The sequence below is a fragment of the Arvicola amphibius genome, chromosome 12, assembly GCF_903992535.2.
Source record: "Arvicola amphibius chromosome 12, mArvAmp1.2, whole genome shotgun sequence".
NCBI lineage: Eukaryota > Metazoa > Chordata > Mammalia > Rodentia > Cricetidae > Arvicola > Arvicola amphibius.
Window position 1 is genome coordinate 56,647,083 of NC_052058.2, and position 23,496 is coordinate 56,670,578.

The 23,496-nt window shown below is 44.5% G+C and overlaps 1 protein-coding gene across 1 annotated transcript in view; it reads right to left on the bottom strand.

Annotated features, from left to right (window-relative positions):
* Positions 1-5,632: 5,632 nt before the first annotated feature.
* The window catches only part of Dpt (dermatopontin), a 35,474-nt gene continuing 17,610 nt past the window's right edge, over positions 5,633-23,496 (bottom strand). Inside the window, exons 3-4 of the mRNA XM_038349963.1 lie at positions 10,716-10,823; positions 5,633-6,732 (exon numbers count right to left, since the gene is read on the bottom strand). Of these exons, the coding sequence (XP_038205891.1) occupies positions 6,666-6,732; positions 10,716-10,823 (175 nt within the window). The 3' untranslated portion in view covers positions 5,633-6,665. The remainder of the gene's footprint in view (positions 6,733-10,715; positions 10,824-23,496) is intronic.

A 23,496-nucleotide genomic window follows, 5' to 3' on the forward strand; every position in this document is an offset into this window, starting at 1 on the left:
CAAGGCACTGTGAATTTTCTCAAGGTTTACTCCTTCCTCTTGCGGGGAGAATTAAGAACCCGCCTGCCCCTGGTGAATTCCTGTGCAGATTTTCTCCAGCACAGGCTGTACTGTTTATACCGAGAGGCTTCAGCTTCCTCCTGGAAGCTGTGAGCAGAACCAATCCGCATGACGTGTTCTCTTGTGGCAGGGAACAGACAGGTGTGACACGGGCATGTTTGGCTTCCAAGAACATCTTTCTGTGGGGTACGGGCTAATGAGCTCACCCGTAAGCCTGCCAACGAAAGAGGCCCACAGACACAAAAAAATAATGGGTTGATTAATGTGGCTTTTGTACTGGCTGAAATCTTCAGCCATGAAGCACATCTCAGATGTGGAATGAAGCCAATGCTTAGGAGAGGGGTAACATGCGGTTTTGAGCCAGAGATCCCTCCGAGAACACGGACACCCAACCAAGCACTTCACTCTTTAGATGTGTGAAATCAAGGGACCGTTTCCTTGGAGTCCGCAGAATTAACTTAATTCACATGTAGGCCATACCTAGCAGCTCTGGGCATACAGTATATGCATAGCAATGGTGCCCATTGAGTGCTGATGATTTCAGGAGGGGGGGGGGGGGCTGTGAGTGGTAATTGTTTCCTTTATTTCTCTTCTGTGGAAGGAAGAAGTTGCTCTATAGCAGTCAGGGGTGATGTACCCTTGTAACCCCAGCCTGAAGGAAGTGGGAGCAGGGGAGTCTCAAGTTCAAGGGCAGCTTGAGGGATGAATGAGATCCTGTCTTGACAAACTACACGAAGTGGAACAAAACAGTAATTATAACACCATGAAGTAAACAAAGGAAAAGACCTGGTCTCTCCACAGCAACAGATGGGACCACCCCGGACCAAACAGGACCAGCCGGGACCATCAGGGACCTGCCTGGACCTGCCTGGACCTGCCGGGACCAGCCGGGACCAGCCGGGACCAGCCCCGACCACTGTACCAGTGTTCCCTTCTCTGTAAGCATCCTCTCCGAGTTCCTCCGTCTCTTCCTCCAGTCTCCAGATACACTTTATTCATACTTCTATGGCGTCATCCCCGTCCCACATCCCATGTGAGCGCACACATGCGGTTAATTTTAGAAGTCTTTTCACATGTGTCAATTATTCCTCAACCTGAGCCCCTTTGTCCTTCTGTCTGCAGTCTATTTGGTGATTACTCAATGAGGTTTGATCTCATTTTCACCAAAGGTTGCTTAGATACTCATTTCAATATGACTTTTCATTCATAAAAGAAAAATGGCACTCAGTTATCTAGAATGGTGACATATGCTTTCCAAGTCTGTGACAAACTGACTGTCATGTTTTCCAACTCACCTATCACTAGTGAATAGCTTTTAAAGTGAGGAAATGAGTAATTATCACTATTTAATGATGTTGGGAAAGAGTGAGAGGTGGGCATTGAACTCCCAGAACTACCGCGCCATCACAATGCCTTACCTCTTAATGAAACCTCAGAACTACCAGATCGCTGCGACACCAGTGTTCAGAGACTGTTCAGGACTCCGATAGGTCTCAGAAAACACTGGAAACAACTGCTTTCTGAACGTTGTCATTCACAGAGGCAACTAGGCTCCTTCTGAGAGTCTAGGCTTGCGTTCCAGAGGAAGAGGCAGGAGGTCACACAAAGTCAGAGTCAAGAGCTAACAGGGCTCAGTGGCCTCTCACAAGCACAATTTAAAGTTAAGCATTTTAATTGGATTTCAGTGTTTCGGATTATTTTGTTTGGTGAAAAGAGCTGGGCGCTGTGGAAGCTACTCTGCCTTTGAGGCTCAGGGGCTATCCCAGGTAAAGAGAGGCGGAGAGAGTAGTCCAAAAGGAGAGCCTAGGGAGGGCCCTCAGGTCTGGAAGAGCTAGGAAAGCTTCCTAAGAGAGCTGAGTCTGTGCTTGAGAATTAAACTTGGGCAAAGCAGAGAGCAGATTTCTAGTCACTGCCTTAGATGCTAGTTTCTCATTGGCCACGTGACAGGCTGAGCATGTGTGCCGCTTTCTCGGGGGAGAGTGAGAAACTGGAAAGAGCAGGTAATTCTGCATAATAAATGACAGCCTACGAGGCGGCCATTTAGATGAAAGGATCTGGTTTTTATAATCTCATTCTTTCCATGAAGCAAACAGATGGTCACCTTTCAGCTGGAACACTGGCCTAGGGCTGAACTGCTTGGCAGCCGGCCGCAGCTTTTGTTTCGTGGGGTTTAGAATGACTTTTATTTTGATGGGAAACCCAATGCTAAGTGTTGGAACTGGGGAAGGAGGAAGGTATAAAGAAAAACAAGGCAGGACAGGAAAGCTACGTTCCAAGGAATGTCATAATTTATGCTTTCAATATTGTATGTATGATGTGCACGCATGCATGCATGCATGTTGGCAGATGTGTAGGCTCACATGCGTGTGGAGGCCTCGAATAGATGTTTTCTGTCTTCCTCAACTGTTGACTACTTCACAGCGGCAGGGTCTCTTGCTGAACCTGGACTGTGTCAATGCCAGCTACCGTAGCCAGCTGGTTTTTTCCAGAAATCCCCTTTCTGCCACCCAAGCGCTGGGGTTAAAGGTAGGCAGCCATACTCGCCTAGTATTTACATGGGTTCTAGAAATCTGAGCCCTTGTCCTCCTACTCATTGGACAGGCACTTTATCCACTGGGTCATGCAGCCCTGTATTTTGCGAAATTTCTCTTCAGCTTTGATCACTGGTGGTCAGTCATTCACGTGCATAACTTTCCAAGCTGAGCAGGCAGGCATGTACTTTGATGACCGAAGCAAGGAGGCCCCAAGACGAGTGGTGTGAATAGCTAGCCAGCACAGTGGCGTCTTCTAAGTGCTTTTAAAAATTGATAGAGTTTCGGTTGGTTTTCAGTCCTTTTTAAATAATTTATTTATGCTTTATTTCATATGCATTGGTGTTTTGCCTGTATGTATGTCTGTGTCAGGCCCTGGAGGTACAGACAGTTGTGAGCTGACATGTGGGCGCTGGAAATTGAACCTGGGTCCTCTGGAAAAGCAGTCAGTGCTCTTAATAGCTGAGCTGTCTTTCTAGCCCCTGGTTTTCAGTTTTTAAGATTACAAAAAAACAAACAAACAAAAAACAAAAACAAAACAAAAAAAACTGTAAGTCTCATGACAATCTTGGCTGTGTGAATAGATTATTATTCTTACAATGACATGAACTCATTCAGGGCAGGGACCTGGCGGTAATGCAGAGGCCATGGAGGAGTGAGGTTTATTGGCTTGTTCCCCATGGCTTACTTAGCCTGCTTTCTTAAAGACTACAGGACCACCAGCCCACAATGGGCTGGGCCCCCTCCCATCAATCACTAATTAAGAAAATGCCCTACAGGCTTGCCTACAGCCTGATCTTACTGAGGCGGTTTCTCAGTTGAGGCTCGCTCAGTTTGGGTCAAGCTGACACAAAACTAACCAGGACACACAGGTTCTGCAAATGGCTCCACTTACTCCTCCTCACTGACTGTGGATTCCAGGAAGATACTCAAGTCCTTAACAGTGTGGCTTCCATAAACAAGTCAGCAGAACTAATTTAATTAAAACACAGAGAGGTTTTATAAAGGAAGACAGATACAGCTGATCTTATGGCCGCCGTGATGTGAATAACTGCTTTAGTTTTTGTAACAAGACCATGGTGTGGGTATTATTATTTCTATGAGTAAAGAAATAGAATCAAGAGAGATAGGTAATTTGGCCAAGATTGTGGTGCTGGGGGAATGACAGAATCTGGGGCGATGTCCATAGTCCACAGTGATTCTACTCCTTCAGTGAGGCAGGCCGGATCTGACTCAGTTTCCTCAGCGTCACCTTTCTGCCTCACTCGCCTGCAATGTCTGTTCCTTCCTTAGTACACGCAGGCCCTGACAAATGGGAATCTTTTGCTCTCCTTTTACCCACCTCGTTTTAAGTGGCAGTATCTTGTGAGATTCCTGGGACAGGGATTCTTTCTTCATTGGACATAGGAAGCCAAGGCTTTAAGGATTTGTCTAGTATTATTATATAGGTCTTTCTGCCAGAGCGTGGGGTAGGACCTCTGTCTTCAACCACAGTGCCAGGCTGCTTTACCCAGAAGAAAATGCCTCAGGAATCCCCTTAGCAATCATTTGTAAAAGAGTGCAGAGGATTCTAAAATTTTAAGAAATATAACCTACAGTGGTTTTCAACCTGTGGGTTGTGACCCCTTGAGGAGTCAAATGACTCTCAGGGTCGCCTAAGACCATTGGAAAATACAGAAATTTACATTACAATTCATAACAGTACCAACATTACAGTTATCAAGTAGCAACAAAAATAATTTTGTGATTGGGAGTCACCACGACATAAGGAACTGTGTTAAAGGGTCACAGCATTAGGAAGGCTGAGAACCACTGACCTAGGTAAATGTCCACATTTTAGACATTTGGCCTAGAAAAGGCAGGGCTCGTGCTCAAGACATGTAGAGAAGGGTAGCAGAAAGAAGGGAGCTAGGACACCAAAAACCTCCTCAGCAGATCTGGGACTCGTTCCTGACTTGGGTACTCAGTCCTTGCTGATCGACAGATAATATAAAATGTAAATGATCCATATCCAACTGAGCTGGTAATATCTTCCTGCCCCAGTCCTTGGCTTGTATACAAAGGGTGGTTTTTCTTTTTGTAGAAGTTTCTTTCCTTCAGTTGGCACGGTCTCCTCATACTGGATCGCCTTCTGTTCTTTCCTTGACTGTGTGTTTCCGTCTCCTGACACTTCCTCCCAGCCACAGGCCTCTGCGCCCCACATCCCATCCTCCCACCAGTTCTCTGTTGCCACCACGGATGTGGGTACCGCATACGCCAGTCAGTACTATTAGTCTCCCTTCCCGCTGGGCTCCACACGTACCCAACTAAGGCTATTTCCTGGTTGTCATCCTGCACCAGGACTGCAATTGCTGAAATATTAATGGCACCCTCTGTGAAAAATAACACCAGGAAACTTCTCATTATAAATTAAAACTGCAGAGAAGCAGCAGCAATGAAATAGAGGAACTCGGCAAAAACACATTATTAAAAAGTTCTTAAGAATCAAGACAGAGGAGGGCATCTTTAGTTCTCTCTTGCCCATCCCAACACTGGGGTCTTGCTGCAGGAAATGTAGCCTCTGCTGGCTGAGAGTCATGATCTCCCCACCTAGCTGGGGCATGTAGCCAAGCGTACCTACCCCCTTGGCGCTGCTGTCCTAGTTGCTTTCCTGAGCCTACCCAGAGAGAGGTTGAGGGAAGGGTAGCAGAGGTAAGAAAAGAATAAGCAAGTGGTGTAGGCAAAGGGAATATGAGCTTCTTATGGCTACAGTTTCATGTGACATACTGGGGTATGGACAACTGGGAGACATCAGGAGGAAAGTAGCTTGATTCAGAGTCTGAGAAACGTGGTCCCATCCTTTGTCCGATCCTCACGTGACATGAGAGCTTGACACCCAGTGTCTTAATTGTCTGATTCCTCCAACCGCATCACATCATGGCCATCATTATGTTCTTCGAGCCTTGTCCCAAACCGCAACGTGAGGCTGTATTTTCAGAATGAGCTAATGAATAACCAAAACGGGAGGGGAGAGGACACAAAATGACCTTTGATATTGATAGTAGTGAATATTGATACTTTTATTTATTTATTTTTTATTGTGAGGAAGAAGGTACAAGTGGCTAAGGAAAGAGATGTCACCACAGAGAGAAAGACAGTGTCATCCCCACAAAATTCACTTCCAAGCTACATGGGAAAAGGGGGGTGTGGATCCTTCAGGACCAGTCCAGATAGGTGCCACCAGCTCTCCTGTGGTTTGTGGGGATACGCCAGCCTTCCTAAGAATACTGGGCATGTCCCAAGCTTCTGATGACCCAAGATCCCTCTTCTCCTGGTCACTCTTGTCTTCCCACATTCCTAGTCGGACTCCCATTCTCTCATCTTCCACTGTTTCTGTCTTGAGACTCTCAAAGGTTCTCCCGGTCCTTGTATTCATTTCCATTTTGGGGTGTGTTGACATATGTCTTTAATGGAAGTTCTTTCAGCCTGACGTCTCAGCTCGGTCCTCAAACCCTCCCACCTCCGCCTTTCACCTCCAAGTCCCCTCTCTCCCGGAGCACATGGATCTTCACTTGAACTTCTATGTACGTGTGACCCCCACGGAAGGAGGGAGTGGGTAGTTCCCTTAAGAAAGAGAGTGCTTCTCCACCCCAGGTGAGATCTCTGGGTGTCACTCCAATGGACTTAACTGTAGAGAATCTTTATCTCAACTCCTCCCTTCTCTCTCCCTCCCTCCAAGCTATCTAAGCTGAATTTGACGCTCAGAACAGCAGCAAGGCATTGGCAGGTGCTCTGGGCTGCAGGCAGCAAGAACGCGGGCGCTGTATATGTGGTATGCAAGGAAGCCATCAGCAGCAACTGGAGAGGGTTGTTATGGAAAGTGTGGAAAGTGAGAAACCAGGCTGAATTGTGGGTTTGTTTATATGTGTAATCATGGTGAGAAAGTCCCAGGCAGCTGACACTGTAGCTCCCATCTCAGGGAAGAGAGCCAAAGAAAGAACTGCAGATGTTCTAACCGATATTAGCTTGTGAGACAGGAACCCCTCAGGACGCCTGGCCCCTCGCCCTTCACCCGGGCCTCTGCAGGCGGCAAATCTAAACACTTGCGAATTCGCAGTCGTAGTCAGTCATCCGGCACATTATGAACTTCCACTGGCGATCCCTGTGGGAGGAGAACCAGACGAATGTCAGTAAGAGCAGAAAGAGTCGCTGTGGGCAAACAGCCTTGACGAGGGGCTCAGGCAGGATCTCAGAGATGCAGGGGTGCCTCACCTTGTTCTTGGAAGACTTTGCGATAATGACTCCAGACAACCAAAGGGTTTGTAAGGTTAGTTGGCCCCTTACTGGCTATAGGCCATAGGGAGGCTCTTATTCATGGCCGGAGGTTAGTTCTCCATGGCTGAATCTCCAAGGTGCCTCCAGGAGTTACAAGTTCATGGCTCAGAGTAAAAGCATTTATTAGCAGGGTCTCCATTTCATTGTGAAGAAACTTCCGCCTAAAAGGCCATCTATTGTCCCACCAACCCTTCCTTTCTATCGAGTCAGTACTCTCCACAACATGGGCTACAGGAGATGCACTGTGTTTCCTCTTTGAAGCCACATGTAAGGTGAGTGGCGACAAGGCCAGACACCTTCCAGTGGGAAAGAGAAAGCCTGCTCTTCTCACCTATTGGAAATGGAATGGCCTATTTAAGGGATGGGATGGATTTGAAAGGGTATAGAACCACTCAGTTTTGAAAAACAGGGTGTGGGTACATGTGTTTGCTGAGCTTAGGACCATGATCTTTTTTTCAACTATTTAATGGAAATGCAGGGACTATCTACGCTGCAGAGCACCCCCGCGGTCTGATACTATTTAACCATGGCAGGCACCGTTGTCGTTGTGAAGCCCCTTGTGCTTCCAATGTGCCCAGCCCTGCATCAGATGCTCTACGACTACGTGTTCCTTCAATAATCCCCACAGTGACTCACTGATTTGTGAAGAAACAGGCTCAGTGAACTAAGACTTGCTTTAAAGGATTACAAGTAATAGGTGTTGCTATCAGATTTCAAGTGTGCTGGCCTCAAATCTTGTTCTTTCTCCTAGAGCACTCCGCTTCCCTTGCCAGGTGACTGTAATGCCACCAGAGGACACAGCTGTCATGCGCTTTGCATAATCCCAGTGAAGTGTAGAACTACTTGCTCCATAGCCAACCAAGCAATTTCTTCCAAACACGGTCTTTTCTCCTCCTCCCCTTTCCATCCTCCAGGTGTCTGATTCGGTGTCTCCTAAACACTACAGCAGGTGGTACCCGCATCCAGCTTCTGAATGAGAAGTGTGTGGGGATGACCATACTATTCTGGGTGGGGAATGGGAGCGGTGAGCTAATAGCCCAAGCCGGCTTCCTAATTCTGAGTCTGTTTTTCCAGCTTTTTCCAGCTTTGTCTCTGCAGAGCCATTGGGGATAGTGTTGTTCTCCAGCACACATCTTTGAGGACCTAGGGGAATGAGCTGTATATGTTCTCGTAAAATCATCCACAGAGGATACAGCTTGCTTTAGAAGATTAATAAGCTGGTGCTGTGTGTGTTTTCTAAGCGAATTCAATTATCATAGCTAACACGTGCACATCTATGCAGGAAGAAGATGAGGAAGATCTTGTGGCCCCACATTTGTGTTATTCTTTTAAGAGGCAGTTAACAGATACTGGGAGAAATTTCGACTTTGTCCTAAAAGAATCAAGGGGTCCAGCCAGGTTCTGTTTTTCCTTCCAGACAGTACCTTTCAACTAGGGTCTCAGGGGCTACCATGGTATATTTGTCAATGGCTTCAAAGAGTTTAAGGTGTAGCAGTGGGTTGGCCTAACACCTAGAGACTCACAGGACAGACACCTGCAACAAAGAATCGTCTCTGCCCAGGGTAGAAACTATTCCAGGAGGAGACTTCTATGAGCTGCACAAGAAAAGGAAGCCCTTGCTCTGAAGGTATCTGTCCAGTGGAGGTGGGGGCGAGCATACCATCCTGAACAGAAAGAAAGAAACGAAAACAGTGGACCTTCAAGCTATTGAATGTTAGCAACTGCAGCAAAATTACACGGGCATGCTCCATGCTCGCCCTTCCTTCCTTCCTTCCTTCCTTCCTTCCTTCCTTCCTTCCTTCCTTCCTTCCTTCCTTCTTTCCTTCCTTTCTTTCTTTCTTTTTTTTAAATCTGGAAGGAGGAGAGATTGATTTTAAAACAATCTAGACATACCATATCTCAGTCTTTGGTGAGTCTATACAATTTATGTGACTAATCATTATTTCCAAGCCAGCAAGAACTGGCCGTTTCAACTGCCAAAAAATACTTCACACCAATTTTGGGTGATATTTGTTCTTTACTGTTTTCATTCCCTGCTATATTATTAACCAGAAAACTCAGAACCAGTTTCCCCTTTAACCTGGGGAATCTTTAGGATCACTGGACACTGGTACTATCTTGTGAACTTTGGCAGACGTTTTACTGTTCAATGACATTAGATTTTCACGCTCTTTGAGTTCTTGGGTCTGTATTTAAATATAGTTGCTGTGCAGCACACCACTCAATTGTTTCTCCTCAGTAGGGTGAGTTTATCCTAAGCCCCATTCCTTTTTGAAACTGTAGATGTTAAGAAATGGGTAACTAAATAAGTTAAAATCCTATCTCTAACAAAAACAAGTTGCATATGAGAACTAAGGTGCTCTCCTGTGGGGAAATAAGAATCTTTTGTTTGTGGAGCCTGGAACATACGATGTGCTTTTCCAAAGCTATTTTGTATTTTTAAAAGTTATAATCCACATTAAATAAGTTAACAGCAGTTAACTGAGATGTAACTGCATTTGAATGCATAGACACAAAAGATAAATGGCATTCAAATTGCTCATAGTCTGTTAGCTAATGAGATTTTGCTGTCAGCTCTATTAGGTTTGCAAAATCCGAGTGGGTGATCTTTCTGGAATTCATTTTTGTGTGATATCATTATCACCTGATTAAAAGTAGTCACATCAACTCTTAAGGTTTGAATTTCTTTATACTTTTTCATGTATTAATAGAAAACCAACCACAAAGTCTACATGAAGATCATGTCTACAGGAATTCTGAATTTTGTTTTCTTATGATTTGGGTGTATTTGAGAGAGGACCACAAAAGAATAATGGGAGAAGTGGGAGTGGGAGTAGGCTGGGGGTGCAGGTTGGTGTTGTTTTTCTCGAGTTACTCAAATCTTCTCTTCATTCAAGAAAGATTCCCACTTCATCATGAAATGACTTACTCCTTTTTTCGTTTCTGGATGTGATTAGTTAGATCACATAGTCCACATGTTAATGTCTGCCACAACATCTGTGTGCTGTAAACAAGTGTCCAATGTAGTCATAGTACTAAGTAGTACCAAGAGGCAAGGGTTGTGGGGGCTGGCTATGTCAAAAAGATGCTGCCCTTGTGACTGCTATTAGTGCTTTCATAAATAGGTTCTGTGCAACTGTCTTTGACCATCTGCTGTATGGGGACACAGTGAAAGGTCCCATCTTTGAAGAAAAGAGTAGTCCTTACCATATATCAGTTTCTTCTTTGATCTCCTATTCCCCAGCCTCTGGGACTGTGAGGAATAGATCTCTGGTTTTATAAATGGTCCAGTCTCAGGTGCTCTGCTCTAGCAGACTGAGCATACCAAGAGAATGGATTTTGTGTGTTCTTCCTTGCCAATCCCCTCCTCTTCTTTTCTCTCTCCTGTCCTATAATTCTAAGCGGGGAGCACACAGCGAGGCACAGGACTAGAAAGGGCCCAACTCTTTCAACTGTTCCAACCTGTTCTTGTTGTGCCAAACACTTTCTGAAGCTCAGTACAGGAATTGCTCAGACCATCAAGGGACGCTAATGTCCATCAAGTTCCGGACTCTGCTGTGGAGTAGGCTGGTATCTGTCCTCCTTGGAAAGGTCACTCTGCCTTGTGAGGCAGATCCTGAGGACTCTCACATCTCACTGGCTCCTGCTACCTAACCAAACCCACAGTTAATCCTTGACTAAGTAGGAAACTAGAGTATGGAGGTCAGCGAGTAAAAATACCCACAGTCAGGATCCTGGCAAGAAGCGGATCCTCACATCTCTAGCCCTGAGCCTGCTGGAAAAGGGGTGGCCCTCCTTGACCTTCCTCACCTTTCCACTGCAGAGAAAGTAGTTGTTGCTCCCCGGATGTAGTAGTCATAGTTATAGGAAATCATGTCCATTTCTTCCCCATAGTGGCCTGGGTATTCCGTTGTCAGCCTGTGTGGAGAGAACAAAGGGTTGGAGCAAACAGAGGGCTCACATGAAGGAGAGGGGGAAGAACTTGGGCAATTGGAACTGGAATTAGATGGTTTCCACCAAGCCCAAATGATAGGCGTCTTCTTCCGTTTCTTATCTGCCTTTCCCTAGCCTTTGTCCTGTGCACTAAACCCATTCAGTAGCAGCAAATATAACATATGCAGAAGGCTCCCAGTTTTTGAAGACATGCTGAATTATCTCTATTCTGTGCAAGTCAGCCTGTTTCACATCGGATCATGCCTGACTCATTATTAGATCATAAAATCAGTTGAACTGATTATGGTTAGCTCTCTAATGCTTTATATTGATTGTCAACCTAAAAGGCTCTAGAGCCACCATGAAGACAAATCTCTGGGCTTGTCTGTAAGGGAATTTTCTAGATTGGGTTAACTGGATAGGGAGACAGCCTAAATGTAGATGGTGCCATCCCATGGGCTGGGCTCTTGAACTAAATGAAATAATGGAAGCAATTCATCTGTTTTTGCTTCCTGACTGGATACAATCTGGAGCTGCCTCTACCTCCAGCTGCCATGACTTCTCTGCCATGATGGATTGTACCCCGGCACTGTGAGCAAAAAATAAGCCTTTCCTTCCTTAAGTAGTTTTTGTCAGAACAATGAGAAAAATAACTGATATACTAGCTTCAAAGAGAGTGCGACAGAAGAGAAAGTGTCGGGTCACATGGTGTATTGCCTGCAATAGAGTCTCTGTGTGAAAACTTTACTCAAATGTACATATGCACTTACTATGTGCAGATATTATGTGACAGTTTAACACACATTTGTTTTGTTTTGTTTTGAAGCAGGGTTTCTCTGTAGCTTTGGAGCTAGAACTAGCTCTTTCACACCAGGCTGGGCTTGAACTCACAGAGATCCACCTGCCTCTGCCTCCCGAGTGCTGGGATTAAAGGCGTATGCCACCACTGCCTGGCCAACACATTTTCTTATCATGACTAATAATAGTAATCATGTTTAAAATAGCCGGCTAAAATGTGAGCTTTGCAAAGATACAGCTCTATCCGAGGCCATTGTTTCTCTGGCAGCTCAAAGAGTTTCTGCTACTTGGCAAATATTTTCTGAATAAATAAATGGCTTTTGGAGAGTAATTTAATTGGTTTCTTGGTCTATTAAAAGTGAAAGTTATCTTGTACATTTTCACTGCAGCTAATGAAAGTATGTGCAATATAATTGCATAAGGCAGGTATGGAGTCATTAAATAATATTCTCCTCCACCACCAACATGGGCGCCTCCACTTCCTTTTCTTATTCTTCCTGTTTCATTCTCAAAGACTGAATCAATTCTGGAACAAATTTAGACTCCTCTGGTTCTCATAAAGAAAAAACAAAAACAAAAACGAAAACAAAGACTGCATGTCTTTTTCTGAGACAGGTCTCGTGTAGCCTACCAGGCCTTGAGCTCACTATGTAGCACCTAAGATAGCTCTCAACTCTTCCCACTTCTGCCTTTACCTCTCAAGGGCCAAGATTACACACACGCACTCCCACTCCTGAATTCCGTCTGTATCCCCAGGGCTGCTCAGGAAGCAGCCCATTTGTGAGTGTCAGTAATCCCATTTGATTTGGGTTTGCCAGGCCATTGTGTAGTGAAGATAGAACTATCTTCCTTTCTGCAGTTAATGGCCTTTCTCTCAAGACTGTAAGGATTTTCACAAGATCCCCGGTTACAAATGGGGAAGGTCTACAAAGAGTGCTTAAATGCGGCAAGACCACAGTCAGCCCAGGGGAAGCGGGACTTAGAAACCTAAACTCTCTCTTCGGGTTCTTCTTAGTCATTCCCTGGCCTGCATGGTTCACTCTCTTCTATGCTTTGTCTTTTTTGAAGACAACATCACTAGGCCTCCTTAGATACCAAACTTACCCGGAATGGTTGCATGTATTTTTACTTGATATTTTATGAAGGGAAAAATTTAAATCTTTTTTTGTGCTTGTAAAGAGACCCTGAACCAACACTTCTTTTGTCTAACAACAACAACAACAACAACAACAACAACAAAAATCTAGCTAAGTGCTCATCAAAGAACCTAATGAGGCCTCATTTGGAGCCCACTGGCTTGTGGTCTGAAGATTCGGGGACAGGTATAGGACAGCCTGCCCAGAGACAGAGGGGGCTGTTGAGAACAGGCAGAATAAAGCAGGATTTTGAGAGTGTTTTCTGTATTTCATAGAACATATTCTAGAACTTTAAAGAGAAGCATTTAGACACAATGCATAAAACTTAATTACCAAGCATTTTTATTTCTGCTCTAGCAATATTGCATTAAGCTCTGCCCAATTACCCAAACTGGTTGGCTCTTGTTTCCATTGACCTTTTGGTCTTTTCTCAGATCGTTTGGATAGTTAAAACATTTCGGATAAAGTAGGAAAGAAAAGCTTGCATTTAAAATAAACACCAATGAGTATTAGGTTCCAGAGGGGCAGACAGCTCCCTGATGCTTTTCTGGTGGGGAGTCATTTCACTTTATAGAGACCAGGTGGGGTCTTCTGTTCAGGTGGGCAGGTTTTCCTAGGAAGCCTCTCTATGGTAGCAGAGTCGGCTGTCCTCCAAATGTCTGGAACTTCCCGGGGAGGGTGAGGTGTGTGCTGGTATGTTTCCATCTTGGTCCCAGTTAGGTTTAGCTTTGATTTTCAGTTGTGTTTTATTTTGTTTTTATCATAAAATCAAAAGACTGAGTTTGCACTTTCTTCCAGAACCTTGGATTAGGAGAATGGTAAAGGAGGCTGGGAACCAAAAATGCGGAAGTAGAAAAGGACCCCGTCATTGGTAGAGTGTGAGCCTTCTAGACACCACTGATAGCAAGAATTTCTGTTTCAATTCAGCCTAGCATTCCATATTTTTAGTTCAATAGATATATGCTCATTTATTTCTTAATGGCATCACACATACACACACAACGCCCTAATGAATAAATACCCTAGTAATAGTTCTTTAAACTTACAGAGCTAGAACTGAGACAAAGTGTTCATACTTTTCAGAAAGTTAAAAGAGGACAAAGGAAACAGGATGATCATGTTTCACTGGACATGGTCTTGGCTTCCTTAAGGGCAGGAGAGAATTCAGTGTGGTTTCAGCTTTCTTATGAATTACTGTGTAGCTTCAGACAGCTTTTCGGCAAAGTCCCTCATAGAGAGTACTGTCTCACATTTCTAGCCCAGATAAAATAATCAATTAATCCTGAGGCTTGGTAAGATAAAGGGGAGGACAATATATTAAAAAAATAAGTTTATTTGAAAAGTACTTCTGAGCAATATATGGGAGCATATTTACTTTCTTTCAGTTAAAAAAATCATTATGTGTAGGTATATGCATGTGTGTGCATGTATACATATGCATGTGTGTGTGCATGTGTGTATCCACATGTGTGCATGCTCATTTCCCCTTTCAGTAAATAGTTATTGCTTACTTTTTGTTCCAAAGCTTGGAGAACATGGTATCTTGAGCTTTGTACAACTTCTTGTGTCAGGTAGGGATGAACAAGATGGAGAGAAATTAAATGATGCCTTAATTATGAGCAGCCAAAAATTAGTTTGAACTGAAGGAAGATTGACACAGGACTTTCTCATCCGTGATAGTTGAACCACTGAAATTGTCAACAGGTGCAAACGGACTCAATTAACCACGTCTAACCACATCACAGGGTGACTGGCAGAGAGATCTCTTTAAAGCATCACTGGTACATGACACCACACACATCTTTTATGAGCTAGTTTTCAAGAGGATAGAGGGGACACTCAACAAGTATAGACTTGATGTGTCAAGACTGGCTTACCTTTTACACTTTGATCAAAGAAGATACCAGTTTCTGACAGGAAGCCACTGGAAACATTCCTAAATATCCCAGTCTATTCATGATCAAGCTGCTTGCATAAGGCCTTCCCAGGCAACAATAAGGAAGGAGGATACTCCAGGGTAGTTGACTTTGTTAGTGCCCTAACGTTCTTAATTCATGCTACATTGGAACTTGTTTGGACTATTTTTGCAAAGGCAGAATGATAAAAAACCCACATGGACTTATGTGTAAAAAACAATAAAAATAAAAAGGCACAACATGGAGAGTCCATGTTCTCCGCAGTCACATAAGTGCCCTTCTTGGTGTAGACAGACTGAAATCTGGGGACTTGGGCTGTGACAAACATCCACTGTGCATGCCTATCCTCTGTGGCATTTGGGGGTTTATATTTCAAACAGTTCAGATATGTATCACCACACAGGGGAAGCATAGTTCCCGGGATGGCTGGGACTTAAATTAGAAGAGGAAAGTCCCTGAACTTTTTTCAAATTGCTGTTTTGGAAGTGAGCCTCCAGCTCGTGCTTCCAGGGCTGGTCGGCAGTCACATTCGTTTTGATTACTGTTGACTGTCGTCATCAGCCATATTATCTCCTGGCTACCCTGGCCTGCACATCAGCAAGGACAGCTTCACCTCCAACTTCTCCCTTCCACTAGCCAAGCCCTTCCCCCTACCATTAGCTGTCGATTGTAGCTTTGCCTAGTGTTTGATCTGTGTTCTTACTTTCTTCCTGTGTTGAGAGGCAGGTAGCTGAGCACTATACAAATAACAAGGGATCTGGAGGTTAGCGAGACCTCTTTGAATCAGGCTCACTCCTTTGAAGAAAATGACAGCTTCTGTGCCTCAGTTTCTCCACGAGCACAGGAAAGATATCAATAGATAGAGCAACAGAATCATTCGCTGTTAGGAGCTTATCCTAACTCTATGAATTGAAGTCATTTCACATCCATTCACCTTCAGTAACCAACTGGTTAAATGAATGAAGAAAGGAAAGTGGCTACTAGAATCCTGTCGATGGAAGTGGGCTTATCTGTAATTGCGAGGTTTGCTTTGTCCTAAGTAGTTCACAGCTTGGGTGAACCGACTCCTAGACAATCAGCCACATCCCTGAAACTTCTGATTTTTTGAAGTCTAAACACAAGGGCTGCATCTCCAATATGCAGGCAGCAAACAGACATCGACATCATAAACAGGGGTCAGTGACTGTGCAGCCACTGTGGCTGATGAAAGGGACAAATGATTTTGCTCAAGCTCAGAGGAACTGTGTCTGCCAGAGGGAGTGCATGCAGTGTGAGGAGCCGGTTGTTAGTGAAGTGGAGGAACCTCCAAACTCAGTGTGACTCATTTAAAAGGTAGCTTTCCGGCTAGTTTTCTTAAGATGTGGGTAGCGCCATCTCTGCAATTATAGCTCCTAGCTTGCTCAGGGGATTCAGTGTGGAAACTTCCCCTTCACCAGGCCTCTGGGAAAGGTGCTACAGGAGACCACTCAAGCAGGGTGGGGTGACAGACTCCCAGATGGAGGGCCTAAGAGGTCATTCCTGAACACCACATCGCAGGAATGGTCTTGCCAACAAACCTCGCCTGGCGTTAATATCTGAACAACAGGCTGTGAGTTAAATGTTCTTTTTGACTGGATCATTCACAGTGAAAGGGGAGAGACAAATGCTCTCCTTGACCGAATCTTGTTGTGGGCTAGAGATGTCCATGGATTCAGTAAAGATGTTCTCTGCTTTATGACCTGGATCCAAGGAGGGGTGGGGCAGTGGTGGAGAACACTCAGTCTGACGGCCATGGCAAGCCAGGCTGAAAGGTGATGTGAAGGTCACTGAAACAGGTGACGGTGTCCAAATAGATCATCCAACAAGCCTACTAAGCAGCCTTAGATCCAAAGAAGAAACATTTAGAGAGAAAAATAGTTGCTCAGTTCAAAACCTTCCATTCCCAGGATGCATGGTCCCCACCCAGTTGGCAGACTGCCTGGGTTGTGACCTGCAGCAGCTGGAGCTGCTTGAGGGCAGGGGATGAGCGCAGAAGGTCTCTGGAGGCTTGTGGCTCCTTTGGTGACATGTGTTTGTTGTTTGCAGACCACTGGGCTACGAATTTGGATGCTCTCATCTAAATAAATATGTGCTACATTTATATATTCAACCAGTCCAGTGGGAACCGATTAGTAATGGCATGTCTGTATCTAAGAGGAATGCGCTTTCTTGCCAGGTTTCAGTGATGCTGCAATATCCAAGGAGACTCTTCTCAGGATGAAATCAGAACAGTACCTTGGTTCCCACCAAACAAATAATCCCACAGACATCTAGGAGTTGGTGTTGATTTGTTATTTTTCTAGGCTAGAATATTTCTGAGTCTCTAAACGTTTGGAAGTACAGAGAAGCCAGACATTCACTTGACAAGCTTCACAGGCATGCTGCAGAGAGCGTTCCAGGGTAGAGGAGAGGCTGGCTATAGTGGAACACGCCCGTAATCCCAGCACTCCCAGAACATTAAGGCAGGAAACGTTTGCTGAACATTTGAGGAAATCATGATTTACAAAGTAAGTTCCAGACCAGTCAGGGAGACATAGAGTTTGCATCAAACACGGACCCAGAGACTGGAGAGATGTCTCAATGTTTAAGAACTCCCACTGTTCCTGAAGAGGACCAAAGTTCAATTCCAAGAGCCCATATGGGGTGACTTACAACCTCCTATAACTCCAGATCTAAGGAATCTAATGGTCTCTGGATTTCATAGGTGCCTGGATATTCAAGTGCACAAGCAAGCAAACACACACACACACACACACACACACACACACACACACACACTTAAATTAAATCTTTGAAACAAATAACAATAAAAACAAGACAAAGTAGGAGGAGCGGTCTATCCCTTCCTGTGTCTAGTTCTGCCGTTTAATTCAAGTCTGTTAAAGTGCTGTGAGAGAAGGTTACAGAGCAGAGATTACCAGCATTTTGCTGTGGGGTGGTAGAACATGGTTGTCAATTCACCATGTGGGGCTATTAAGAGGATCGAGCAGAATAATGACCACAAGAAAGGTTTCTTTTTTTTAATCAACTATTAAAAAGCCACTCTGTCAGCATCAGTCTCACGGTGACGACCTCTTAGGGCTTGCAGGATGTAGCTATTCTTTTGACAGCTTTTATATTAAGAGCCAGGCAGTGTGCTGAGATGCTGGGGAAGTGAGAATTTATGACCTTGGGATTTCATTCAATTTAGAAAGGTATAATATAGCACCATGACTCAGGCAATTTAAAGAGCCCGCTGAAGTGTCTAGACACCCTTCGAACACTGAGTCATACGCTGTCTTCTACGGTGTTTAGCGCATGCTCATCCTGCTACTTCTCTGAGGTCTCCCTGGAAAATGCACCACTTCCATAGGCCACAGGGTGAACTCTCAGCTCTGACACTATGCTGTCTGAGGTAGAGTCAGTCACATTGAAGCCCTCATTTGTGGAGTCTGCTTCTGAACTGACTTGTGATGTTGTTCTCCTTACCCTGTGATTCTGACCAATGGTGATACATCTGGACCTGGGGTGGGGTGAGGGAAAATGAGGAGTTGGGGGTTGGGAATGCAGAGTACAAGATCACTGAAGACCGAGGCTTGGGGATAAATTTTATGAAACCTGAATGTTTATGTCAGTTCAAGAAAAGTTACTCATCTCGCCGGGCGGTGGTGGCGCACGCCTTTAATCCCAGCACTCGGGAGGCAGAGGCAGGCGGATCTCTGAGTTCGAGGCCAGCCTGGTCTACAAGAGCTAGTTCCAGGACAGGCTCTAGAAACTACAGGGAAACCCTGTCTCGAAAAACCAAAAAAAAAAAAAAAAGAAAAGAAAAGTTACTCATCTCATTTTGACCATTGTTAACTATCAAGGCTCTCTGTTCCTATGCATATTTTTATAGTCATTACATTCTTAGTATTATAAGTGACGAGCTACATCTAAGGGGGAGTTGTCTAAAGAGAGACAGGACATGTAATATTTATGGGGAAGCAACCCAGATGACAACTGCAGTCCGGGGCATCATTAGATCAATAGCGGAACTTGGCACACAAGGATTTATCTTTATCAGGCCTTGGCACCCAAGTGAACAGGAGAAGCTTCAAGCACCAGTGTCAAAGTGTTGACACACAATACAGGCCTGAGAAGACAGGGCTTTCGCCTTTGTCCCAGCCGTCTCTTCATTCATTCTTAACCTCTGTGGTCAGTCAGATTTCCTAAAGCCAGGGAGCCCCAGGCATTTGTCTGCTCAATGGCTGAAAGCCTGGGGCCCTAAGCCCATTCCCTCTTGTTCTGTTTGTCCAGGACCCCAGGCAGCAGCCATGACTGTCTGGCCACAGCCACTGCGGGCTCTCACTCATCCTGGCAGAGACCTCAAGCTTTCACTGCAGTGGAACTGTGGCTGTCCCAGATCACTCTTCCTCTTCCTGGGGAAGAACGACTCAATGCAACCCCTGCTCCTCTGCACATCCAACTCCTTTCACGTGTTCTGGTTTCTGCAAGGCACACTAGGCCTTACAAGGTGTTTCTGGATAGTGTCTGCCCCTGAAAGGTCCCTTAGATGGCCTCTCCTGCCGTTGGGAAAGTAGAGGGAACACTACTTTAAAACAGGCCAGCTTTGTGTGATCACAGCCAGTAACAATGACAGGCTCCTGTGATTTCATTGAAGTCTCTCACTATAAAACCGGGGGGTTGGCTAAAGTCTTCATAATTGATCAAATGTGAGAGTCCGGGGCGTGCCTGATGTCACTAGAAGGATGTGGGATCTGGGAAGAGAGGTTGAGTAAAGGGCTTCCTGCATAAGCATGGAGACCTGCATTTCATCTCCATCACCCATATCAAAATCTGAGTGCAGTGGCTTACACTAGTGATCCCAGCACTGGGGAATCCAAGATAGAAGGCAACCTGAGGCCCATTGGTCAGCCAGTCTAGACTAAACACAGTAAGACCCAAGTCCCAGGGAGAGACTCGAAGAAAACAAGGTGATGTCTCCTTACGAGCTATATCCCAGGTAGATGTTCAGCATTCACACGCATGTGCACCTGTGTCTGAACACATGTTCATCCACATGCAAACAAACACACATATACACACAGAAATAAAAGTTCTTTTTAAATGACTTCGCGTGCATTAGCACGGAGATCTCCATGAGCACAGAGCTTATAAGGCAGAAGCGAGAGGGTGGGGATGGAGAATAAAAAAATCTACTTAAGTTAAAAACAACAACAACCTATTTTCTGGAAAAATTCCCTTCCTCTGCGTGTCCTCCAGATCGCTTAACTGCACCCCAGCTGACAGACACTAAGAAACCACTTATGACTGGGAATGCGGTGCAGACCCGGAACACTCGACGAGAATGCTGGAGCCCCAGCATGACAAGAAAGCAAGAAACTTCTGCCCAGGGTTCAATCTCTCTTCTCTCTCTCTCTTTCCTCCCCCACTCTCGTGCACGCACACATACACACACACACACACACACACACACACACACACACACACGAGAGAGAGAGACAGAGAGAGAGAGAGAGAGAGAGAGAGAGAGAGAGACTAAGATCAAAGCACTGTGCTAGACAGACACTGGATACAAAGATCAAAGTTTTTTCTTAAACCAGGTTCTCAAAGTCTAGGTAGAGAGAAGCGTTCAGACGTAAATAGAGTGTAACAGTGTACACTGTGAAGGGTCAGGGCCACCTACATCTGAGCCTCAACTGCCTGAGGATGCCTACCCTCTTAACTACGCAGTGCAAACATTCCTCTGAGTCAAACACTGACACCATCTATGATGTATTTCTTTGGAAACTGAAAAAAAAATAAATAAAAATCTTGTGGATGTGGTAAATACATCACTAGGCTGATGACTATTTTCACTTACTTATTTAGATACATTATTCTCCTTTTGACTGGCTTGGAATGCCTTGCTACAAAGGATGCTCACTGCAGTGTCGGAAGAGCCATTCTCTTGGCAGATAGGAAGGGGGGATCGGTTCATCCCTAGTCTCCCTTGCTGCTTTAGAACCCAAATCCTTTTTGCAGACTGGAACCTGGATTGCCCTTGGCTACCACACCTCTGGGGTGATTACAGTGTAAGGACTCACCACAACCTCAAAGATCTTTCGGGGCTTTGAACTTTAACCTGCATTTCAGGGGTTCTGAGAAGCATGCCCATGGGTGTCCTTGGGGAGTCTGAAGACTCCGGACATTCTTCAGATACTTTTGCATAAACTGGTAAGTATGCTTTCCTTCCAGATCACTAACTGTCATTTTCATCGTTTTTTTTTTTTTTTAATGGAAACACAGTAAACAAACATCACCACCATTCCATCATTTTCAGTGGTGCCCTGAGGTTTTCAGAGAAGCAAACGTGACTTTCCAAAGACAGGGCAGTTTCAGTGGGGCGTGGAGCAGAGACTGCAGTGAACGGTAGCATGGAGGCTGCAGCTAAGGATTCCCCTTCCTTTACCAGCCCTCCTTGGGACCAGTACAGCATGCAGATTTTTAGTCTTCAACTCAGGATCTGCCCCCTGCTGAGTCAGCAGCCCTTGGCACACACCTGCTGGGGTGGGGTAAGAAGTTTGCTGGAGATAGAGGTTTCTGCTCTATCATGCTGCTTCAGACATTGGCTGACTTTGAGCCCTGAGTTCACTGTCATTACGGCAAGAGGAAAACTGCTAAGCTTTTTTTTTGGGGGGGGAGGGTTGGGTGGGTTGTGGGCCTCTAGAGACATCGTGAACCTCTGGTGAAGGTGCGTGGTTGATCGGCAGTTATGATTCACCAGACAAGCTTTAATATATATATGTCAGTTTTAATAAAGGAAAGGAAAGGGAACTTACAAATCCAAGGTTCCAGCGAGGAGGGCAGGAAAACAAAGAGCAGGCAGGCCGCAGGCCCGCAAGATTTTATAAGTCAATATTAGCCTAAGGGGGACACGCCTAAGAGGGACACGCCTAAGAGGGACACGCCTAAGAGGGACACGCCTTTAGACCAAGGGGGACACGCCTTTAGACCAAGGGGGACACGCCTTACAAAACAAGGTTTTGGGCTAGGCTTCCCCTTCATCTCCCCCTTTTGTCTAAATAAGACAGAACCAAACCAAATACAACTATATTCAATAGGAACAAATAATATATATAAAATTACAAACAATATTAAGAAGAAACATATAACAAAAGTTTTACTAAGCATTCTATTTCAAGGAGTCTAAATAATGTAGAGGGTAACTACAATTATCTAATCTTCAACCCCATCAAAGATCTGAGAAGGGAAGTAATATTACTTAAGCAACCAGGAAGTACAAACAAGAAACTTCCAAAATGTGCAACAAATGACAGAGACAACTAACTACCTGGGCAGTCACCCAAAGTTTCGTTTTGCAATGTTGAGGCAACCAACTTTGGCTAAGGCCTAACACAACTGACATAACATTTTTCAAAGGCAAGGAACTTTTTGTAGAACTGTCCAACCCTGTCTTGGCAAGATAAGACAATCCTGTTTTTATCCATTTACGGATACTCTGAAACTCTGTCAGTGGTCGAGGTATGGGCTTTTTCTTTGCCTAAAGGCCACTTCTGCCAAGAAGAAGACAAGCTCCCAGTGGAGTGTCTTTGGTGCTCAACGTTCTTTCGGGAGTAGAGTGGTGTTGCCAGGAGTGATTGTGTCTCATAAGTACCAAACTCTAAGTTAGATTAAAGGCCATGTTCTACAGCTCTTCAAAGAGGTCGAAGATTATACTATCTATACTAAATATAATTTCTATGTATCTAAAAAACCTGAAAAACAACTGTGCAATAAATGAGGACAATATCCCCAAACGTAAACAATGTCATTATACAAATAATATCAGAGGTAGAAAGGTACATTGCAATATGATAAATATCTCAATATAACAATTGTTTTAAACAGAGGTAGAAGCATACTCTCATACAATAGAGGTAGAAGCATACTCACATACAATGTTCAATATACAAGAATCAACACCAATGCAATTTTCTAATAACAATAATTCACAAATACTAATCATCCCATCAAACCAGGTAATTCCCCCCCCCTTTTTTTTTAAACACCCCTGAGTCCATATAATACCTCCCCCATCCCCTCAACCCTATACCATCTACTAAATGATGTCCCTAAACCAGAGGGCAAACTCTGTTGGGAGAGGGGGCGTCGTTCTCTAAGATTGCTTCTAGCTGACATGGGGGCGACGTTCTTCTCAGGGGGTTCCATGAAAGCAAATGATGGTAAAATTCCCAGAATAACATTTGGTCGAGGAAATTGTAACTAGCCTCTGAGTGTTTTGAGGAGGTCCGGCCAGAGTGTTGTCAAAATTGTACACCATTTGAAACTGTCTTGTGTAGTTGGTACCAAAAAAAAAAACCAAAAAAAGGTCTAATTTTAGCGCTATTAAAAACATGACGTCATAGTAACCAGGTGAAATTGATGTTGTGGGGCCCCATCTTCATCCTGGAAACTTCAAAGATTACTGAAGGAAAATTTGTTGTTTGTTACAGGAAAGGTAAACATTATCTACAAAGACATATACAGACATATATATTCGATGGAAGGTATAATAAAGACAGACACAGATATGAGGAAAGGCAAAGAAAGTTTATCAAGTATCATCATCATCATCATCATCATCATTATCATTATTATTATTATTATTACTATTATTATTCTGTCCCATTTCATGGCTCCTGACCTGAGACAGAAACTCTGAGATATCTCTTATAAACAGGCTTGGAATTGAAGAAGGACTGAGCCATAGTCCAACTCCAAAACCAGCTCTATATACATATAAATAAAGGCACAGTATATATGTAAAAA